General features: G+C 37.1%; 1 protein-coding gene across 2 annotated transcripts; it reads left to right on the forward strand.

Moving 5' to 3' along the window:
• Positions 1 to 471: 471 nt before the first annotated feature.
• RAPTOR1 (Regulatory-associated protein of TOR 1) lies at positions 472 to 15,167 on the forward strand. Of its 2 annotated transcripts, XM_086444758.1 has the most exons (23): positions 476 to 1,168; positions 2,748 to 2,850; positions 4,154 to 4,236; positions 4,322 to 4,480; positions 4,586 to 4,702; positions 4,821 to 4,981; positions 5,839 to 5,993; positions 6,098 to 6,242; positions 6,329 to 6,407; positions 6,576 to 6,677; positions 7,903 to 7,986; positions 8,114 to 8,224; positions 8,514 to 8,867; positions 8,963 to 9,155; positions 9,846 to 10,460; positions 10,661 to 10,990; positions 11,126 to 11,249; positions 11,543 to 11,667; positions 11,785 to 11,930; positions 12,038 to 12,139; positions 13,589 to 13,674; positions 13,916 to 14,000; positions 14,425 to 15,167. In XM_086444758.1, the coding sequence occupies exons 1-23, from the start codon at positions 881 to 883 to the stop codon at positions 14,761 to 14,763; spliced, it is 4,086 nt and encodes a 1,361-aa protein (XP_086300884.1). In that variant the 5' UTR covers positions 476 to 880; the 3' UTR covers positions 14,764 to 15,167. The 2 variants fall into 2 exon arrangements, with proteins under 2 accessions (XP_086300885.1, XP_086300884.1); XM_086444759.1 differs by lacking the exons at positions 12,038 to 12,139; positions 13,589 to 13,674; positions 13,916 to 14,000; positions 14,425 to 15,167 and having other exon boundaries at positions 472 to 1,168; positions 11,543 to 11,683; positions 11,785 to 11,923.
• Positions 15,168 to 15,384: the final 217 nt, after the last annotated feature.

A 15,384-nucleotide genomic window follows, 5' to 3' on the forward strand; every position in this document is an offset into this window, starting at 1 on the left:
TCATATAAAAAAGAAAAATACAAGTCAGCCAGCTTTAGAATCACAAGGATGTATATCTGAATTAAAAAAATTATATTAAAACAAATCTACTTACCAACATGCATCATTCATCCTTGGAATATAAGTTATTCTCATTGGATCTCAATGTACGCATGTGAAACTGCTGAGCTGGCAAGCACGCACGCTGCCAAGATGACATTGATTGGTCAATGGCTTTTATATATTTTATGTTATAAAACTCATTACTATAATATTTTTAATTTATTGAACGAAGGGGTCTTATGGTGCGTGCTGAGCTGCACTCGAGCCAACATCTCGGGCAGTTCGGGCAAAGGCGTATGTATTTTTATACACGTCTCTGTACACGTATAAATACAATTTTTTTTTATTTTTTTTTTTTCAATTTTGTCTTAATGTATATATAGAAAATAAAAGAAAATAAAAATAAAAATTGACAACGAAACACATACACGCACACAAACACACACATACACGCACACAAACACACACTCTCTTCCCAAAATCTTCTTTAGGTTCCTCACTTGTGCTGCCGCCATTGCTCTCGGCCTTCCCTCTTAGGAACCTAGGGTTTCTATGGTTCCCAAACTATTTCTAGGGTTTTCTTAGGGTTTCTAGGGTTTGTGGAGCTGGATTCTTTATCATTTCTACGGAGAATCTCTATGCGCCGCTGGTTCAGCGGCTTTGTCGATTAGACTTGGCTTCGAGGAAGAGCTTCGAGCTTTGATCGCAACTATATAGGAACGAACGACTGATTTAGGTGTTCGATTTTATTTAGATAGTTATCTATTTTGGGCGTTATCGGGCTATGGTCTCGGCGGCTCGATTAGGGCAAGGTTGATACTTTTTTAGGGGGATTTGAATGGCATTGGGAGATCTGATGGCGTCACGGTTTTCACAATCTTCGGTATCGGTTTCGAATCACTTGGACGATTTTTCAAGTCGTGAAGATGGGGATTTTGGTGGGCAGAGAAGGGATTCGGAGACCACGAGCAGTACTGGTGCCAATGGGGCTCCAGCAACAACGAGCATGGCTTATGTACCACAGACTTGTGTATTGTGCGAGCCACGACACGAAGCGTTTGAGGCTTGTGTCCCAACTGGTCCACCCGAGAGTGGGTTGGTCTCAAAATGGCGACCTAAGGACCGGGTAACTTCTGGTTCATATGCTTTTAATTCAGTTATTATTTTTGCTCGGCAATTTTGTTCTAATAATCTATATATGAGGTTTTCCTTAATTTGTCTATGTTTATGTTTTGATAATTAGAGTTGGTGGTTGTTATTGACATTGATCGAGTGTTGTTGGCTCTGATGAACTTATTTTCACAAAAAAATATTTAGCAGTACCAGATCAGAAATTAGGAAAATGTGGCACTTCTCTTGATTTTGTTAATACTTTCCTGGTCACATCGTTTATGGTTGTCAAATTCGTCTGTAAGAGATTGATATCCAGCATTTTCGTTATTTTTCCTTCCAAAAGACTTGAAAATGTGTCTTTTCTTGAAATGTGGAATGGGCATCCATGAAAGAGAGATTTTTGATTCACCTGAATTGAATTTCGAATACGAACTAACTTTAATGCAAGAAAGCTATCCACTTTAACCGGCATAATCCCAATCTCTGTACAAGAAACACAAGTTGGTAGACAACATGCTTACATCAAACTCAAAGACATAAGATGAAATGCCAACTTAGCTAAGTTGGTAAGGTGTGTGGAGTGTTGTTCTTATGTCCTAGGTTCAAACTCTCTTGAACCCAACTTCATTTGCTAATCACTAACCCTATACCTATAAAAAAATACATTCACACATACACACAAAGGCATAAGATACCTCGTGTTGTGTACCCATGTGAAAGTGGGGAATTCCCTTATATTGAACCGGGAAACATTAAATAATCAAAACAGCACATACAATTTGCGGGGTTAACTTTTGATGATTTCGTTTTTAGATGGAACTCGCTATGTAATCATTGATGTTTTTTCTGTTTTCTTTTGTTTGCTACTCTTTGTGAGGCCTCCTCGGTTTCCTTGTAATCTTTTTCCCTTCTTTTCTTAATATATTATACTTAAAAAAAAAAAAAATAAAAAAATAATCAAACTTCTACTCTAGATGTAAGCATGTTTACTTAATGTCAAGTAGCCAAATTACTACCTTAAGGAATTCTTTCAACAGAGCAGTCTTGAGTAAGTGGGGATAGAATACCAAATAACAGTTGATGGGTTTGGTTCTCAATCTGTTAAAGCATTAGAGATCAATATTTTTTTTATTAGGATAGCTATAGACATTTATTTCTCCCTTAAGCCAGTTCATCGGTTCAAATCCTAGATTTTATTATCTGGACCTTTGCCAGTTTACCATCTAGGATCTTTTTAGTTGAATGGGATGTAAATCTGAATTATATAATTACACTTCCTGTATTATCCTCTAGTGGTTATTCACCGTGTAGATTCAAACGATGACTTCCCTTGGATTTGCATTCAAGAATCCACCCAAAGGGTTCATGTGACCCGTGGTCTTGAATTGTTATCATGTTGTCTTAATTTATTTGATACTGTTTTATATATTGCTCCTCCAATTTAGTCCTTTTATCCTGCAATTGTTCCTATAATTCATTGATGCAAGAATAGTGTTGTTGCTTAATATATAAAAATAAAATGTTGTTGCTTATGATTTTTTGGTGTTATTTTTGACATCTATGCCGATTTTTGACACTCAATGTTAGTGCAGATGAAGACTGGGTGTGTAGCACTGGTATTGTGTTTAAACATTAATGTTGATCCACCTGATGTAATTAAAATCTCTCCTTGTGCCAGAATGGAGTGCTGGATAGGTAAATTGATTGCATTTGTGCTAATCCTTAACTATATAAGTCATCATTTCTCTTCCATGACTCATTGTGCATTGCTTGTGTTTTATTGTTATTAAAATCTTCAAATGAAATTTTGGCAATTTAATTTATCTGGGAACTTCTCATTCATTCTTTAGTAAAATATTGTGAGCATGGATGCATTGTTAGTAACTTGGTGGATGATAGATGATTTTGCAATGCAATGTTGACCACATGGTCTACATTGGTGCGATGATTCCTAAAGTGCTTTTAGGTGTAGTAAGTAAGTGGACAAGCCCTTGAGGCATACACATCATTCAATGAGGCTTTAACGAAGGTGTATGTCTGATGCCTTTTACAGTTTTATGCCTTTATAATTCTCCATGTTGAAAAGTTTGTGCCTTATTTGCACTGTTGGTGGTGGAAAATTTAGGTTTTCATTCTTAAAAAAAATTCGAGTTTTATCTTCTTGAATTTTCCATTTATCCTCAGTTAAACAAAGAACCCGCTATTTTAGATTAAGGTAGAGACAAAGTCGAGGTTCAGGAATAATTCTGCAAGGGAAACCTTCAGAAAAATTAGCAAAAACTGGCAAAGTTGAGAAAATATTGTCAAAAATAATAATAAATATGATTAATTATGGAAAATGTATATTTGTTCGATAGAAAAATTCACTGATTTTTATGAAAAAAAGTGATTAATTGGCGATTAATAAAAGCATGATTTATTTGTGGGGAATGTAACTGAGAGGTTTTCACTAATTGAACAGCTATAATGATGACTTTATCCATGTGCGTTATGAGCAGCAGTTTTATGTCCATGGTGGACTCAAAGAACAACTTTTAAATTAGTTTTATTTTTTAATTCAAGATCATAAAATTCTATTTGAGGGGATATCAACGAAAGGTTGGGGGCTTTGTCCATTTCATTTTGCATCTGTATGGCTTGGGTAATTTCTGGGACATAGAGTTTGAGAAGCTCAAAATCTTTGTCACAGTTTGAGGTTTCAGACTTTCATTCTTTTATGTGATATATGAGTTGTTTGGTTTTTCATTCTTGGCTTCCTGTATAGGACTACTTCAAAGTGCTTAAATTGTGGATTCCTCGGGATAAATGACTGATGAACTGTACAAGTTCCTTATCTTTTATTAATGTTCGCTTCTGGCATATATTTACTTGCATCATACAATGTCTGAACTGTTTCAGCGTTTAGTCATTTTATTTTTAAGTTAACTCCTGGATTCTTTAACTTAAAGCTACTATAAATTTATATGCTTCATCTCCCCTTTTTTCCTCTGTTGGGCAGATCCATTTTCCATGGCAGCTCCAAAGGCACTTGATAGTATTGGAAAAACCTTGCTCGCACAATATGAAAGATGGCAGCCTAGGGTAAGAGCATTTCTTCTTTGTAGTCATGTGTGGTTTTAGTTCTACTCAGTGCTTTTATAACTTTAGAAACCTTTGGGATATACAGGCGCGGTATAAACTTCAACTTGATCCTACTGTGGAAGAAGTGAAGAAACTTTGTCTTGCCTGTCGCAAACATGCAAAGTCTGAGAGGGTGCTCTTTCATTATAATGGTCATGGAGTACCAAAACCAACTGCTAATGGTGAAATTTGGCTTTTTAATAAGGTCCTTGACTATTCTTGAAGTTCCTCGATTTTTTTAATTTATATTATTGCTTTGTTGCTTTACTGTAGTCGTTTTCTTCTTCTAACCTTGATTTATTGTGTGCAGAGTTATACTCAGTACATTCCACTGCCAATCAGTGACCTGGATTCCTGGCTTAAGACACCATCAATATACGTCTTTGACTGCTCTTCTGCGGGGATAATTGTCAATGCCTTTGTAGAGGTTAGCGGTACTGTACTAGAGAAATTTTTGTTCTTGTGGTTCAATTCAATCAAGAAGAAATCCTATTGGTTATTCTTCCCCAAGCTAGCTTTTTTAACATGTTTTTATTTTTTCTTAGCGCCAAGATTGGAACTCTTCTGGTTCCTCTGGATCTTCCATGAAAGATTGCATTCTGCTTGCAGCCTGTGAAGCACATGAGACTCTTCCTCAGAGTGCTGAATTTCCTGCAGATGTGTTCACATCCTGTCTTACAACACCAATCAAGATGGCATTGAGATGGTAAATTTCATTTTCTTGTCTCTACTTTGTTGTCCAGGCTGATTTCACTTCTTTGTTAAATGTTGTCTTCTTTACAAAAACATGTGGTAACTATGACTATCACCACGAGTTGTTACTAGGACCATTCAAATCCTTAATTTATTAATTATAAGCGCTATTAAGTTCCATTTAGTGGTCAAAGTGAAAGTGGGTTCAACAGGTTTTGAACCAAGGTCATGGGATCAACGCTCCACATGCCTTACCAACTTAGCTAATTTGGCACCTTCACCTTTAAGTTCCATTAAAATAAGAATATTTATATTGAAATTGATTTTTTTTTAATTGTCAACTTTCACGGATTTTCTGTTATTAAGTTTTTATCCTGGTGTTGAGAATTGCACTTATTATTATTTTACTTTTTTAGTAAGTGAAAATTCATTGAAAAGTGACCGTCAAGATGACCAACCTGACAAGAGGGAAATATAAACAACCTGACATGGGGACTCAAAAAAACCGTAAGAACTTCTTATGAATATCTGATAGTGAAAACTCTTATCACATCGTAAAAAAGAAATCTTCAAATCAAATTCATCTAAATTTCTTGAATACTTCACATCAAAAGTCAAGGAAGCCAAGAAAGCAAATAAAGCTAGATACTGTTCATTCAAAGGCAATGCGAATGATTAATGTTTATTTCTCCCTTTCAGTTTTACTTTCCCTGTTTTCGACCAGTTTGGTATTTGATTTTCTGCATCATAGTAGTGATTGTTGTCCTTGCATGTTATTATATTTATTTTCTTTTAAATGTTATTGTAATACTGCATGGTATAGTGATTGGACTTGCTAATTTTCTGACTCATTATCCTCCTGTTTGCCAGGTTCTGCACACGTTCGTTACTTCGTGATTCCTTTGACTATTCTCTTATTGACAGAATTCCTGGCCGGCAAAATGACCGGAAAACACTTCTGGGGGAGCTGAATTGGATTTTCACAGCAGTGACCGACACAATTGCCTGGAATGTCCTCCCACATGGTAATTAACCGTTCAACACATATTTTCTGTTCATTGGTGAAGTTATATTTGTGTGTGTGTTGGTTTAGTTGTTCTTGCAGCCAACATTAAATTTTTTCCTGCAGATCTGTTCCAGAGGTTGTTCAGGCAAGACCTGTTAGTTGCTAGTCTGTTCCGGAATTTTTTACTTGCTGAGCGAATTATGCGGTCCGCAAATTGTTCTCCAATTTCATTCCCGATGTTGCCTTCAACTCATCAACATCATATGTGGTAATTATCTGAAAATGCTTTTGATGATATGATTTCTCTTATTATCTATTATTTTTTCAATCCAATCTATGTTCTTTGCATTATAGGGATGCATGGGACATGGCTGCTGAGATTTGCCTTTCTCAGCTCCCCTCGTTGGTTGAAGAGCCTAATGCAGAATTTCAGGTGTCTATTCTTCTCTTTTTATTTTATACTTTACAAAATTGTATACTTTAGTAATGGTGTGCTTGGTATCTGACTTAGATGCTTAGAAAAATGTTCGTTGAATGTTGCCATGTTAAATATGCCATTACATGTTGAACAAGCCTAATATGTTTCTGGTTTGAACTTCAGCCCAGCCCTTTTTTCACGGAACAGCTGACAGCTTTTGAGGTATGGTTGGACCATGGATCCGAACATAAAAAGCCACCAGAGCAGCTGCCTATTGTTCTTCAGGTGAGACACTTTAATTTCTTGTCAGATCATCATGTATAAATAAGTTCTTACTCCCTTGGTCTCGAAGAACAAATTTTTTGTGTTTGCTAGGATGGCGTGGTCAGGATTAATAAGCAATATTTCTTTTTTCAATCCATGTGAACTTGTTGAGTACCTCTTGTGGATGTGAAATATGGCATGGAAATCATTCAGGCTGCCAAGGATAAGCATTTACCTATGTGACCATGCATTCCTTGGTTAACCTGAACTAAGGTAGTGCCAGTCTAGGACCCAGACTTCTAGACACCCTTCTAGAAAACCATCAACTCCCATCTCCAAATTTATACTTCTTTAGAAATTGGTGGACTTCTGAGCACCATAGAAGGACACATCTTAAAATAATTTGCATGTAAAACAAGTGAGACTAATAAACTAATATGGTCATCTTCAAATGTGTGTTTGGTTATGCATTTTAACTAGTTAAATTTCTGAAAGCACACCTCAACACCTTGAGGGCTGCTTCTTTTTTCCGTAGGGTGTATTAATTATGCGTTGAGACCTATTTTTTTTTCCATCATTTTATTTGGTCGCATATGAAAAATGGAAGCTTCACACAATCTACAGATATCCTTAGATTTTGATAATAGATTATGGGAAGAGGAAGTTTGGTATTAGGCTTGATTACTGCAAGATGATTGGGTGTGTGTGAAAGTAATGCATGCTAGGATTGCATTGTTTTGCAGTATTCTCATTGGTTCATGGTTGATTTCATAATACTGTGCCTCGCTACTAAGGTCATTATAAAGTTAAAATTCTTGCTTCTATTTCCTCGTTGATTCAAAGTATGCAATACCTTAGTTGTATGATGTATTTTCATTTTCTGTTATTTCTCCTCCTTTCATGCCAGGCTCTTCTTTATGACTCCTTTACAGGAGTGAGAAGACCGTCTGCATTGGCTTAAAACAAAAACAAAAATAGTAACTACCTTCTGTTTTAGAAAAGAAAATACTCGGTACCACTATTTTGATAGTAAAATTGTTAGTCCTCTTACTATTTTGATTCTGGCTGCCTTAGTTCTCTATGAAAATCGGGGAAAGATAACTTTTATATCATTGATTTGTTCTTCATCAAGTCATTTGTAGGCCTCCTGTCACCATTATTTTCCTACTATCATTGAGACTCTTTTGGTGTTTGTACTTCCCTTTGGATTTTTTTCATATGTAAATTTAAGCTGTATTTTTCATAGGTTTTACTTAGTCAATGCCATCGGTTTCGAGCACTTGTACTTCTTGGGAGATTCCTTGATATGGGACCTTGGGCAGTTGATCTGGTAATTTGTTCCACTTTACCATTTTCTTTTCTGTTCCACATATATGATCATAGTTGCTAACTTTCTATATGGATTTTTTTATTAGTATTTCCTGTGGAATGTAAAATCCAGTTTCCATGTTCTTCAGGCCTTGTCTGTTGGAATCTTTCCATATGTACTGAAGTTGCTGCAAACAACAGCTATGGATTTAAGGCAAATTCTCGTATTCATATGGACAAAGATCCTTGCACTTGATAAGGTAACTTCAAATGACACCTTATGGACTCACCTCCCACCTTCATACTTATGTATATATCTAAAAAAATAGCGCAACATGGACATGATGTTTTATTGATAATGCTTTACATACAATCTTTCATCTGAGTGTCTGGTTTGAAAAATACAAGTGGGTTTACCATTAGCTTGTAGCCAATTAAAAGTTCTTGTAAACTTGTTTTTTCGTTGTGAAGTTCACACGCCTTCGCGATATTCTGTACCAATTTTTAACAACTATAACAATCCAAAGTTTTTATTCTGTGAAATATCAGTCATGTCAGGTTGATCTGGTGAAGGATGAGGGGCATATATATTTCATCGGATTTCTTGATAGCATGGATGCATATTCGGAACAGCGAGCAATGGCTGCATTTGTCTTGGCAGTCATCGTGGATGGGCATAGACGAGGACAGGAAACTTGTATTAATGCGGATTTGATACATGTGTGTTTGAAACATCTTCAACCTACAATTACACATGATGCACAGACCGAGCCATTACTTCTTCAGTGGGTTTGTCTTTGTCTTGGAAAGCTGTGGGAGGATTTCCCAGATGCGCAGACAATAGGTTTGCGAGCAGATGCACCTGGAATATTAACACCATTGTTGTCAGAGCCCCAACCTGAGGTTTTTTTTTTTTTTGGTTGTATTTCCTTTGCCGTTTAGTGAATTTTTTTATTAAATCTTGCTTCTTTATAGCAAACTATTAAATCTTGTTTCAGGTTAGGGCTTCTGCTGTTTTTGCTTTGGGTACCCTTCTTGACATTGGGTCTGACTCATTCAGAGATGGGACTGGTGGTGGGGATGAAGACTGTGATGATGATGAAAAAATTAAGGCTGAGCTCAATATTGTTAAATGCCTTTTGAATACTGTTTCAGATGGAAGCCCGCTTGTTAGAGCAGAGGTTGCTGTGGGTAAGTAAATCTAACCTCCAAAATTCCTGTAAATTTCTTTTTCTTGGTATGAACTTTCATTGCTTTCAAGTGTTTTTTATAATTTAAAAGCATGTTGCAGAGATGGTTCCTTTTTCAGTCTCGACATAAATACTAGTTTTTGGTAGAAAAATCTAACCGAAAAATTCGCATCCTGGCTTTAATCCCTTGTCTAATGGTTTTCAGTGTTTGGGGTAAACCTACTGACTGAATTGCATGATCATAACCTTGCCACTGCCCCAGCCTCCTCCGAATAAAACATAATAAATAGGAAAAATAAATAGCACTAAAGCTCAATATAAAAAAAATAACAATCCAATGGTGTGAATTACTGGTCCATTGACCATGGAAAATGACAAGAAGTAAAATGGATAAAAAAATTTAGTAGATTTATAATCCAATAGTGTGAATTAGTGGTCGATTGAACCACAGAAAATGACAATAAGTAAAATCCAATAGTGTGAATTATTTGAGTTGGCGTACTTATTTACAACTTTACATGCATGGACACATATTTGTGTTTACATATGTTGTGTTGATCATGAGTGCACATGAATCCATTTACAATCATTAATGTGTCCCATAAGGGAAAGTGAAAATAAATTTTTGGAATTTGGTGGATTTTTTGAGAGCGTACTTTGAATGAGGGGTTTATTTTTATTTCTTTGACAGCTCTGGCACGCTTTGCCTTCGGCCACAATAAGCACCTGAAGACAATTGCTGCTGCGTACTGGAAGCCTCATTCTAGCACTCTTCTGAGCTCCTTACCTTCTTTGGCTAATATTAATAGCCCTGGTAGTAATTCAAGCCAATATATGCAGCCTGGAAGTACTATTCCTTCCCAAATTGGCCCCGTATTGAGGGTTGGCAGTGATAACACCAGTGCAGGTCGAGATGGAAGGGTCTCCACTAGCAGCCCTCTTGCTACTTCTGGAATAATGCACGGGTCTCCATTATCGGATGATTCATCTCATCATTCTGATTCTGGCATTCTATTAAATGATGGTGCTAGTAACGGGGTTCTTAACTATTCAAGGCCTAGATCATTTGACAGTGGAATATATTCTCAGTGTGTATTGGCAATGTGTACTCTGGCCAAGGATCCACTACCTCATATTGCTGCTCTTGGCCGAAGACAACTCTCCATAATTGGTATTGAACAAGTAGTTACAAAGACATTGCGTTTCAGCAGTGGCAGTGTTCGGCAAGGTGATCCCACTGTGCCATCTACTTCTTCTAACCTCGCTGGGCTGGCACGATCATCTTCATGGTTTGACATGAATGCAGGTAATTCTTGAATCTCGATATCATCTGCCTCTCTTTAATATTTTGATCATTCTCAAATTGATCTTTAATCTACAGAGTATAATCAGCCATGTTAGGCTGATGTTTCTGAGGCAAATTTTATACCTAAACTATCTTCAAAACATGTGCTATCTATTACTTCATATATAAATCATAAACTCAAGCTTGGCTACTTTTCACAGGTCATTTACCTTTGACGTTTAGAACTCCACCTGTTAGCCCCCCTAGACAAAATTATCTGACAGGAATGCGAAGAGTTTGTTCTTTAGAGTTCAGGCCACATCTGCTAAAGTCTCCGGACTCGGGATTAGCTGATCCGCTTTTAGGCCCTGGTGGATCCTCTAGTGTTTCAGAACGCAGTTTGCTTCCACAGTCGACCATTTACAATTGGAGTTGTGGTCATTTTTCAAGGCCCCTCCTTACTGCAGCAGGTGATAATGAAGAAATATCAGCAAGAAGAGAAGAGAGGGAAAAATTTGCACTGGATCGCATAGCTAAATGTCAACACTTCTGTGAGTGATTCTTTATGAATTTTCTGGACATATATAGCATTAATTTTCCGTTCTATTAATTTTTTTTTGGATGATCATGACTATTTTTCTGCTTGAGGTATGAAGTGAATTTGGCTGATTTCCTTTATGTTGCAGCTGTAAGCAAGCTTAATAATCAAATTGCTAGTTGGGATACTAAGTTTGAAACGGGTACAAAAGCAGCTTTGTTGCATCCTTTCTCTCCTGTTGTAGTTGCTGCAGATGAGAGTGAATGCATCAGGTAGTTTGTATGGTGTGTTCTGTTGTTTATTCTGTGGAACTTTCATCACTGATAAAAATGAATTCTTCATTGCAATCAGTGTTAAATTTCGGCATATTTCCACTAAATATATCCATATATCTCCATTTCCATGAGGTTTGACATGAAATTTAATCAAGAGTTACTTTCGGTGGAAATCACTATTCATTTCATGAAATATTTCGGTGAATAGTGAATCTTTACCAATCCTTAATAGTGAATCTTCACTTCATAGCTTTGATAATTAATTTTCTCATATTTTCTGTGTATCTCAGGGTATGGAACTACGAGGAAGATAACCTTCTCAATAGCTTCGACAATCACAATTTTCCTGACAAAGGAATTTCTAAGCTTTGCCTGGTGAATGAGCTAGATGACAGCTTACTTCTTGTTGCTTCATGTAAGATTCATCACTGGTATGTTTGATGAGCAGTGTGGTGGTTGTAGTGAACCACTTCCTCGTGGGATATTGTAATTCTGAATGAATCTGATTGTATTCTCATCTCATTTAATATAGGTGATGGAAATATCCGAATTTGGAAAGACTACACTCTAAAGGGTAGACAGAAGCTTGTAACTGCATTCTGTTCAATTCAGGGTCATAGACCTGGTGTACGAGGGGTGAATGCTGTTGTGGACTGGCAGCAACAATCTGGATATTTGGTATAAACTACAGATTTGGAGAATGTTGTCTATAGTAAATTATATCACTAGCTTAGTTCTCTATTTTGGCTATGTGGTCGTCTCTCTTACGCTTTGACATTAATCAGTATGCTTCTGGGGAGATATCATCCATCATGCTTTGGGATCTGGATAAAGAGCAGCTTGTCAGTTCCATCCCCTCATCATCAGACAGCAGCATATCAGCATTGGTGCGTTTCTCTCATTCTTTTTTCTTTTTCTATACATAGACATATGCTGTTTCCTGGAACTTGGATGTTCATGTTTGGGAAGCCTTTCTCCATGTAATCTAGTTCTTCTATATTTTGTGTATTTGCTGGTTTATTCTCATTCTGTTATGAAATAGGAGTGAAGGAACCATCCATGGGTTGTATAAACACCTTTTTTTTTAATCTTCCATTTAAATAAACAAACATGCATATCTAGGCTGCCAAAATGATTGGTCTATGATCCACAAATGTGTTGATCTGTATTCAGGGGAAATACCTTAGGAACCTTTAGTCCCATATCTTTGTCCCCATGTTATTGGATAACAGAACTTAAGACACTGTTTTTGGCTGGTATCAAGGTAATGCTTCCTAGAACATGGAGTGAATCAGAAAGTTGATGAGAATTCCTATGGTGAAGGACTTAGTTCAGCACCATGTACTACTAATGGGGAAGAAAAGTTCAGCATTATGTACTGTCCCAGAATTGAATTCTGTGGCCTTGCAGGTGGTCCTGAATAGGATGACTTAAAAGTCTATATTAGTATTCTAAAGAATTCTTAAAAGAGTTCAAAGATGGTATTGTAGAACCAAGGTGTGTGTAGAAAATTCCGAAAGAAGATTACATAATGGAAGTGAGGGCACACACACACACACACACCCAACATAAAAAAAAAATTCTTTTGGACGGTAAACTTTCTGTCTTATTACAGGGCTCAGACCCAGAGTGCAGTTGGTTCAACACATTGCAAAGCAACTTTGAGGTTATTGCAATCCATTTGACGATTTGTGATGGTGAATGAATGGAGAACAATAAACTCATATTTTCGAAGATTTAATTGTAACTTTCAATCTATTTTGACAATTGTGACGCGAATGATTAAAATGGTGAACAGTGGCATACTCATAATTTTGAAGATCTATATCAACGATTTAAATTGTTAGAGGTTGTGTATTTTTTATGATTCAGCTTCAAGATCGACCATTTGTAGCCTATATCGACCATTAAAATCGTCAAGATCAATACGTGTAAAAAAGGTTGATCTTGACAATTGGATCAAAATATGTCAATATCAACCATGTTGGATGAGAAAATGGTCGAGATCGATCATTTGTGGTCCTATATTGACGAATTAAATCGTCTAGATCAATGCTTGTAAAACAGGTTGATCGACGATGGATCAAAATAGTTCTAGATCAACCATAATTTTCGAAAGTCAAGAGCTGAACTCGACGCTTTGGAGCAAAAATATTGTTGGTCTTGATGATTCATGCGTTGATCTCAACAATACGAGTCATCAATCTCAACGATTTGAATCTCATTGGGTTATTGTTGCTGTCAAGTCTTTAGTGTATATATATATTTTCAAGTATTATGCACTTGTTTTCCTTTCCGTTCTCTAACTAGTGCGCTTAATGCATGTTATTTTGTAGGCTGCTTCTCAAGTTCATGGGGGCCAGTTTGCAGCTGGTTATGTGGATGGTTCCGTTAGGTTATTTGATATCCGTACTCCAGAAATGTAAGCCATGGGCCATTCTTCCTTTCAAGATGCTCTTGAATTTTTGTCAATCTACTTTCTAGCTATCAAAATTGAAAAAATAAAAAAATAAAAATAAAAAATTCAATATATTTTATGACTTTGGTACATTGCTTGGTAGCTCAAGTCAATCGTTTTGTTTTTTTCCTTTCTTGGTTCAGTTAAGATGAATTGTCCACTTGTCCTGGATTCTAATCCGTCTTTTTCTTTCTATAATTTGTAGGCTTGTTTGTTCAGCACAGCCACACCGGCAAAGAGTAGAAAAAGTTATGGGGATTGGCTTTCAACCTGGATTAGATCCAGCTAAGGTATATTGAGCACCTTGATTGTTAATTATGTTCTGCAAGGTACCTGAAATGTTGTTATTAAATATTAGAGTTATAATAAAATGACTCACCAGCTGGCATACTCAATGGACTCACTGACGTGACAAGTTCGGAACTGTAGATCTACACACCTTGGTATACATGATTGCACTTCCCCATAAAAAAGTCTCCTGAGGGAGCCATGTATCCCGAGGCAGAAATATCTACGGTTTCCAAACTAGTTCACGTCAGTGAGTCGATTGAGTATGCCACCTGGCGAGTCATTTTGTCAGGATTCTTAAATATATTATTTGTGCTCCCTACATCCCTTTAGGACTTGAAAACATTGGGCATTGTGCATGTTAATTGGCTGTGGATTATCCTGTTTTGTTGATGCCTTGCTTTTGTTTCGTTGACCTCTACGTAGCTTGTTAGTGCATCTCAAGCTGGAGACATTCAATTTTTGGATATCAGAAGTCACAAGGATGCCTACCTCACTATTGAGGCCCACAGAGGCTCACTCACGGCCTTGGCTGTTCATCGCCATGCACCTATTATTGCTAGTGGCTCGGCGAAGCAGCTCATAAAGGTCTTTAACATGGAAGGCGATCAACTCGGCAGTATACGATACCATCCAACGTTCATGGCCCAGAAGATTGGGTCTGTAAGCTGCCTCACCTTCCATCCATACCAATTCCTGCTTGCTGCTGGGGCAGCTGATGCTTGTGTCTCTATCTATGCTGACGACAGCTCTCAGGCTAGATGAACCCACCCACCCAACCTAGACTGACTGCCATGGGGGAGGGATGGCATATGCTCAACATGTTCAATCAGGAGGCTTGATGTGGTTTAGGGAAGAATTTTGGGCCTTGGGCATATATATCATTTCCTCTTAGTCAGGGGAGTCTGGCGGTACTGGTCGGGCCCATGTGTGAAAATTGTATGTTATATATTCATTAGCCTCCACAGCAGAGGGTTCGCACATGTTCGGCTGGAATCCTGTGTCTCCTTGGGTGGCTTCTGCAAATAATCTGATATATAGATAAAAGTTGTAAATATTTTATTTTGTTCTCTTTTTTTTTTTTCTCTTTCTTCCATCTCTTCTTTTAATTTGTAAAAGCAGCATACTTTATATTTCTATAAATTAAGTGTTGCAGACTTTGGTCCCCAGTGCTACAAATCCATCTACTTCCCTCATCTTGCACTGTGCTTGCTAAATTGAACTCCACTGGCTCGAGGATGAATTATTCTAGTTTTTAGGAAAAAAAAAAAAAAGGTAGCTTGTAAGACCTTTTAAGAGATGTCTCAGGGTTCTCGACTTTGTGCTTCTTAGCTGCTTGTCCTTGGAATAAAGGATGGCATAGGTTACGACATAAAGCTGGTATCA

The sequence above is a fragment of the Akebia trifoliata genome, chromosome 6 (genome assembly GCF_017979445.1).
Source record: "Akebia trifoliata isolate Shusen 1 chromosome 6, ASM1797944v1, whole genome shotgun sequence".
Taxonomy (NCBI): domain Eukaryota; kingdom Viridiplantae; phylum Streptophyta; class Magnoliopsida; order Ranunculales; family Lardizabalaceae; genus Akebia; species Akebia trifoliata.

Excerpts from the sequence above, each read along its gene's own strand:
- RAPTOR1 (XM_086444758.1), top strand. The coding sequence starts at position 881 with ATGGCATTGGGAGATCTGATGGCGTCACGGTTTTCACAATCTTCGGTA. Across the intron at positions 4,703-4,820 it reads TTGTCAATGCCTTTGTAGAG|CGCCAAGATTGGAACTCTTC; the intron begins GTTAGCGGTACT and ends ATTTTTTCTTAG. Across the intron at positions 13,675-13,915 it reads GATATCCGTACTCCAGAAAT|GCTTGTTTGTTCAGCACAGC; the intron begins GTAAGCCATGGG and ends TATAATTTGTAG.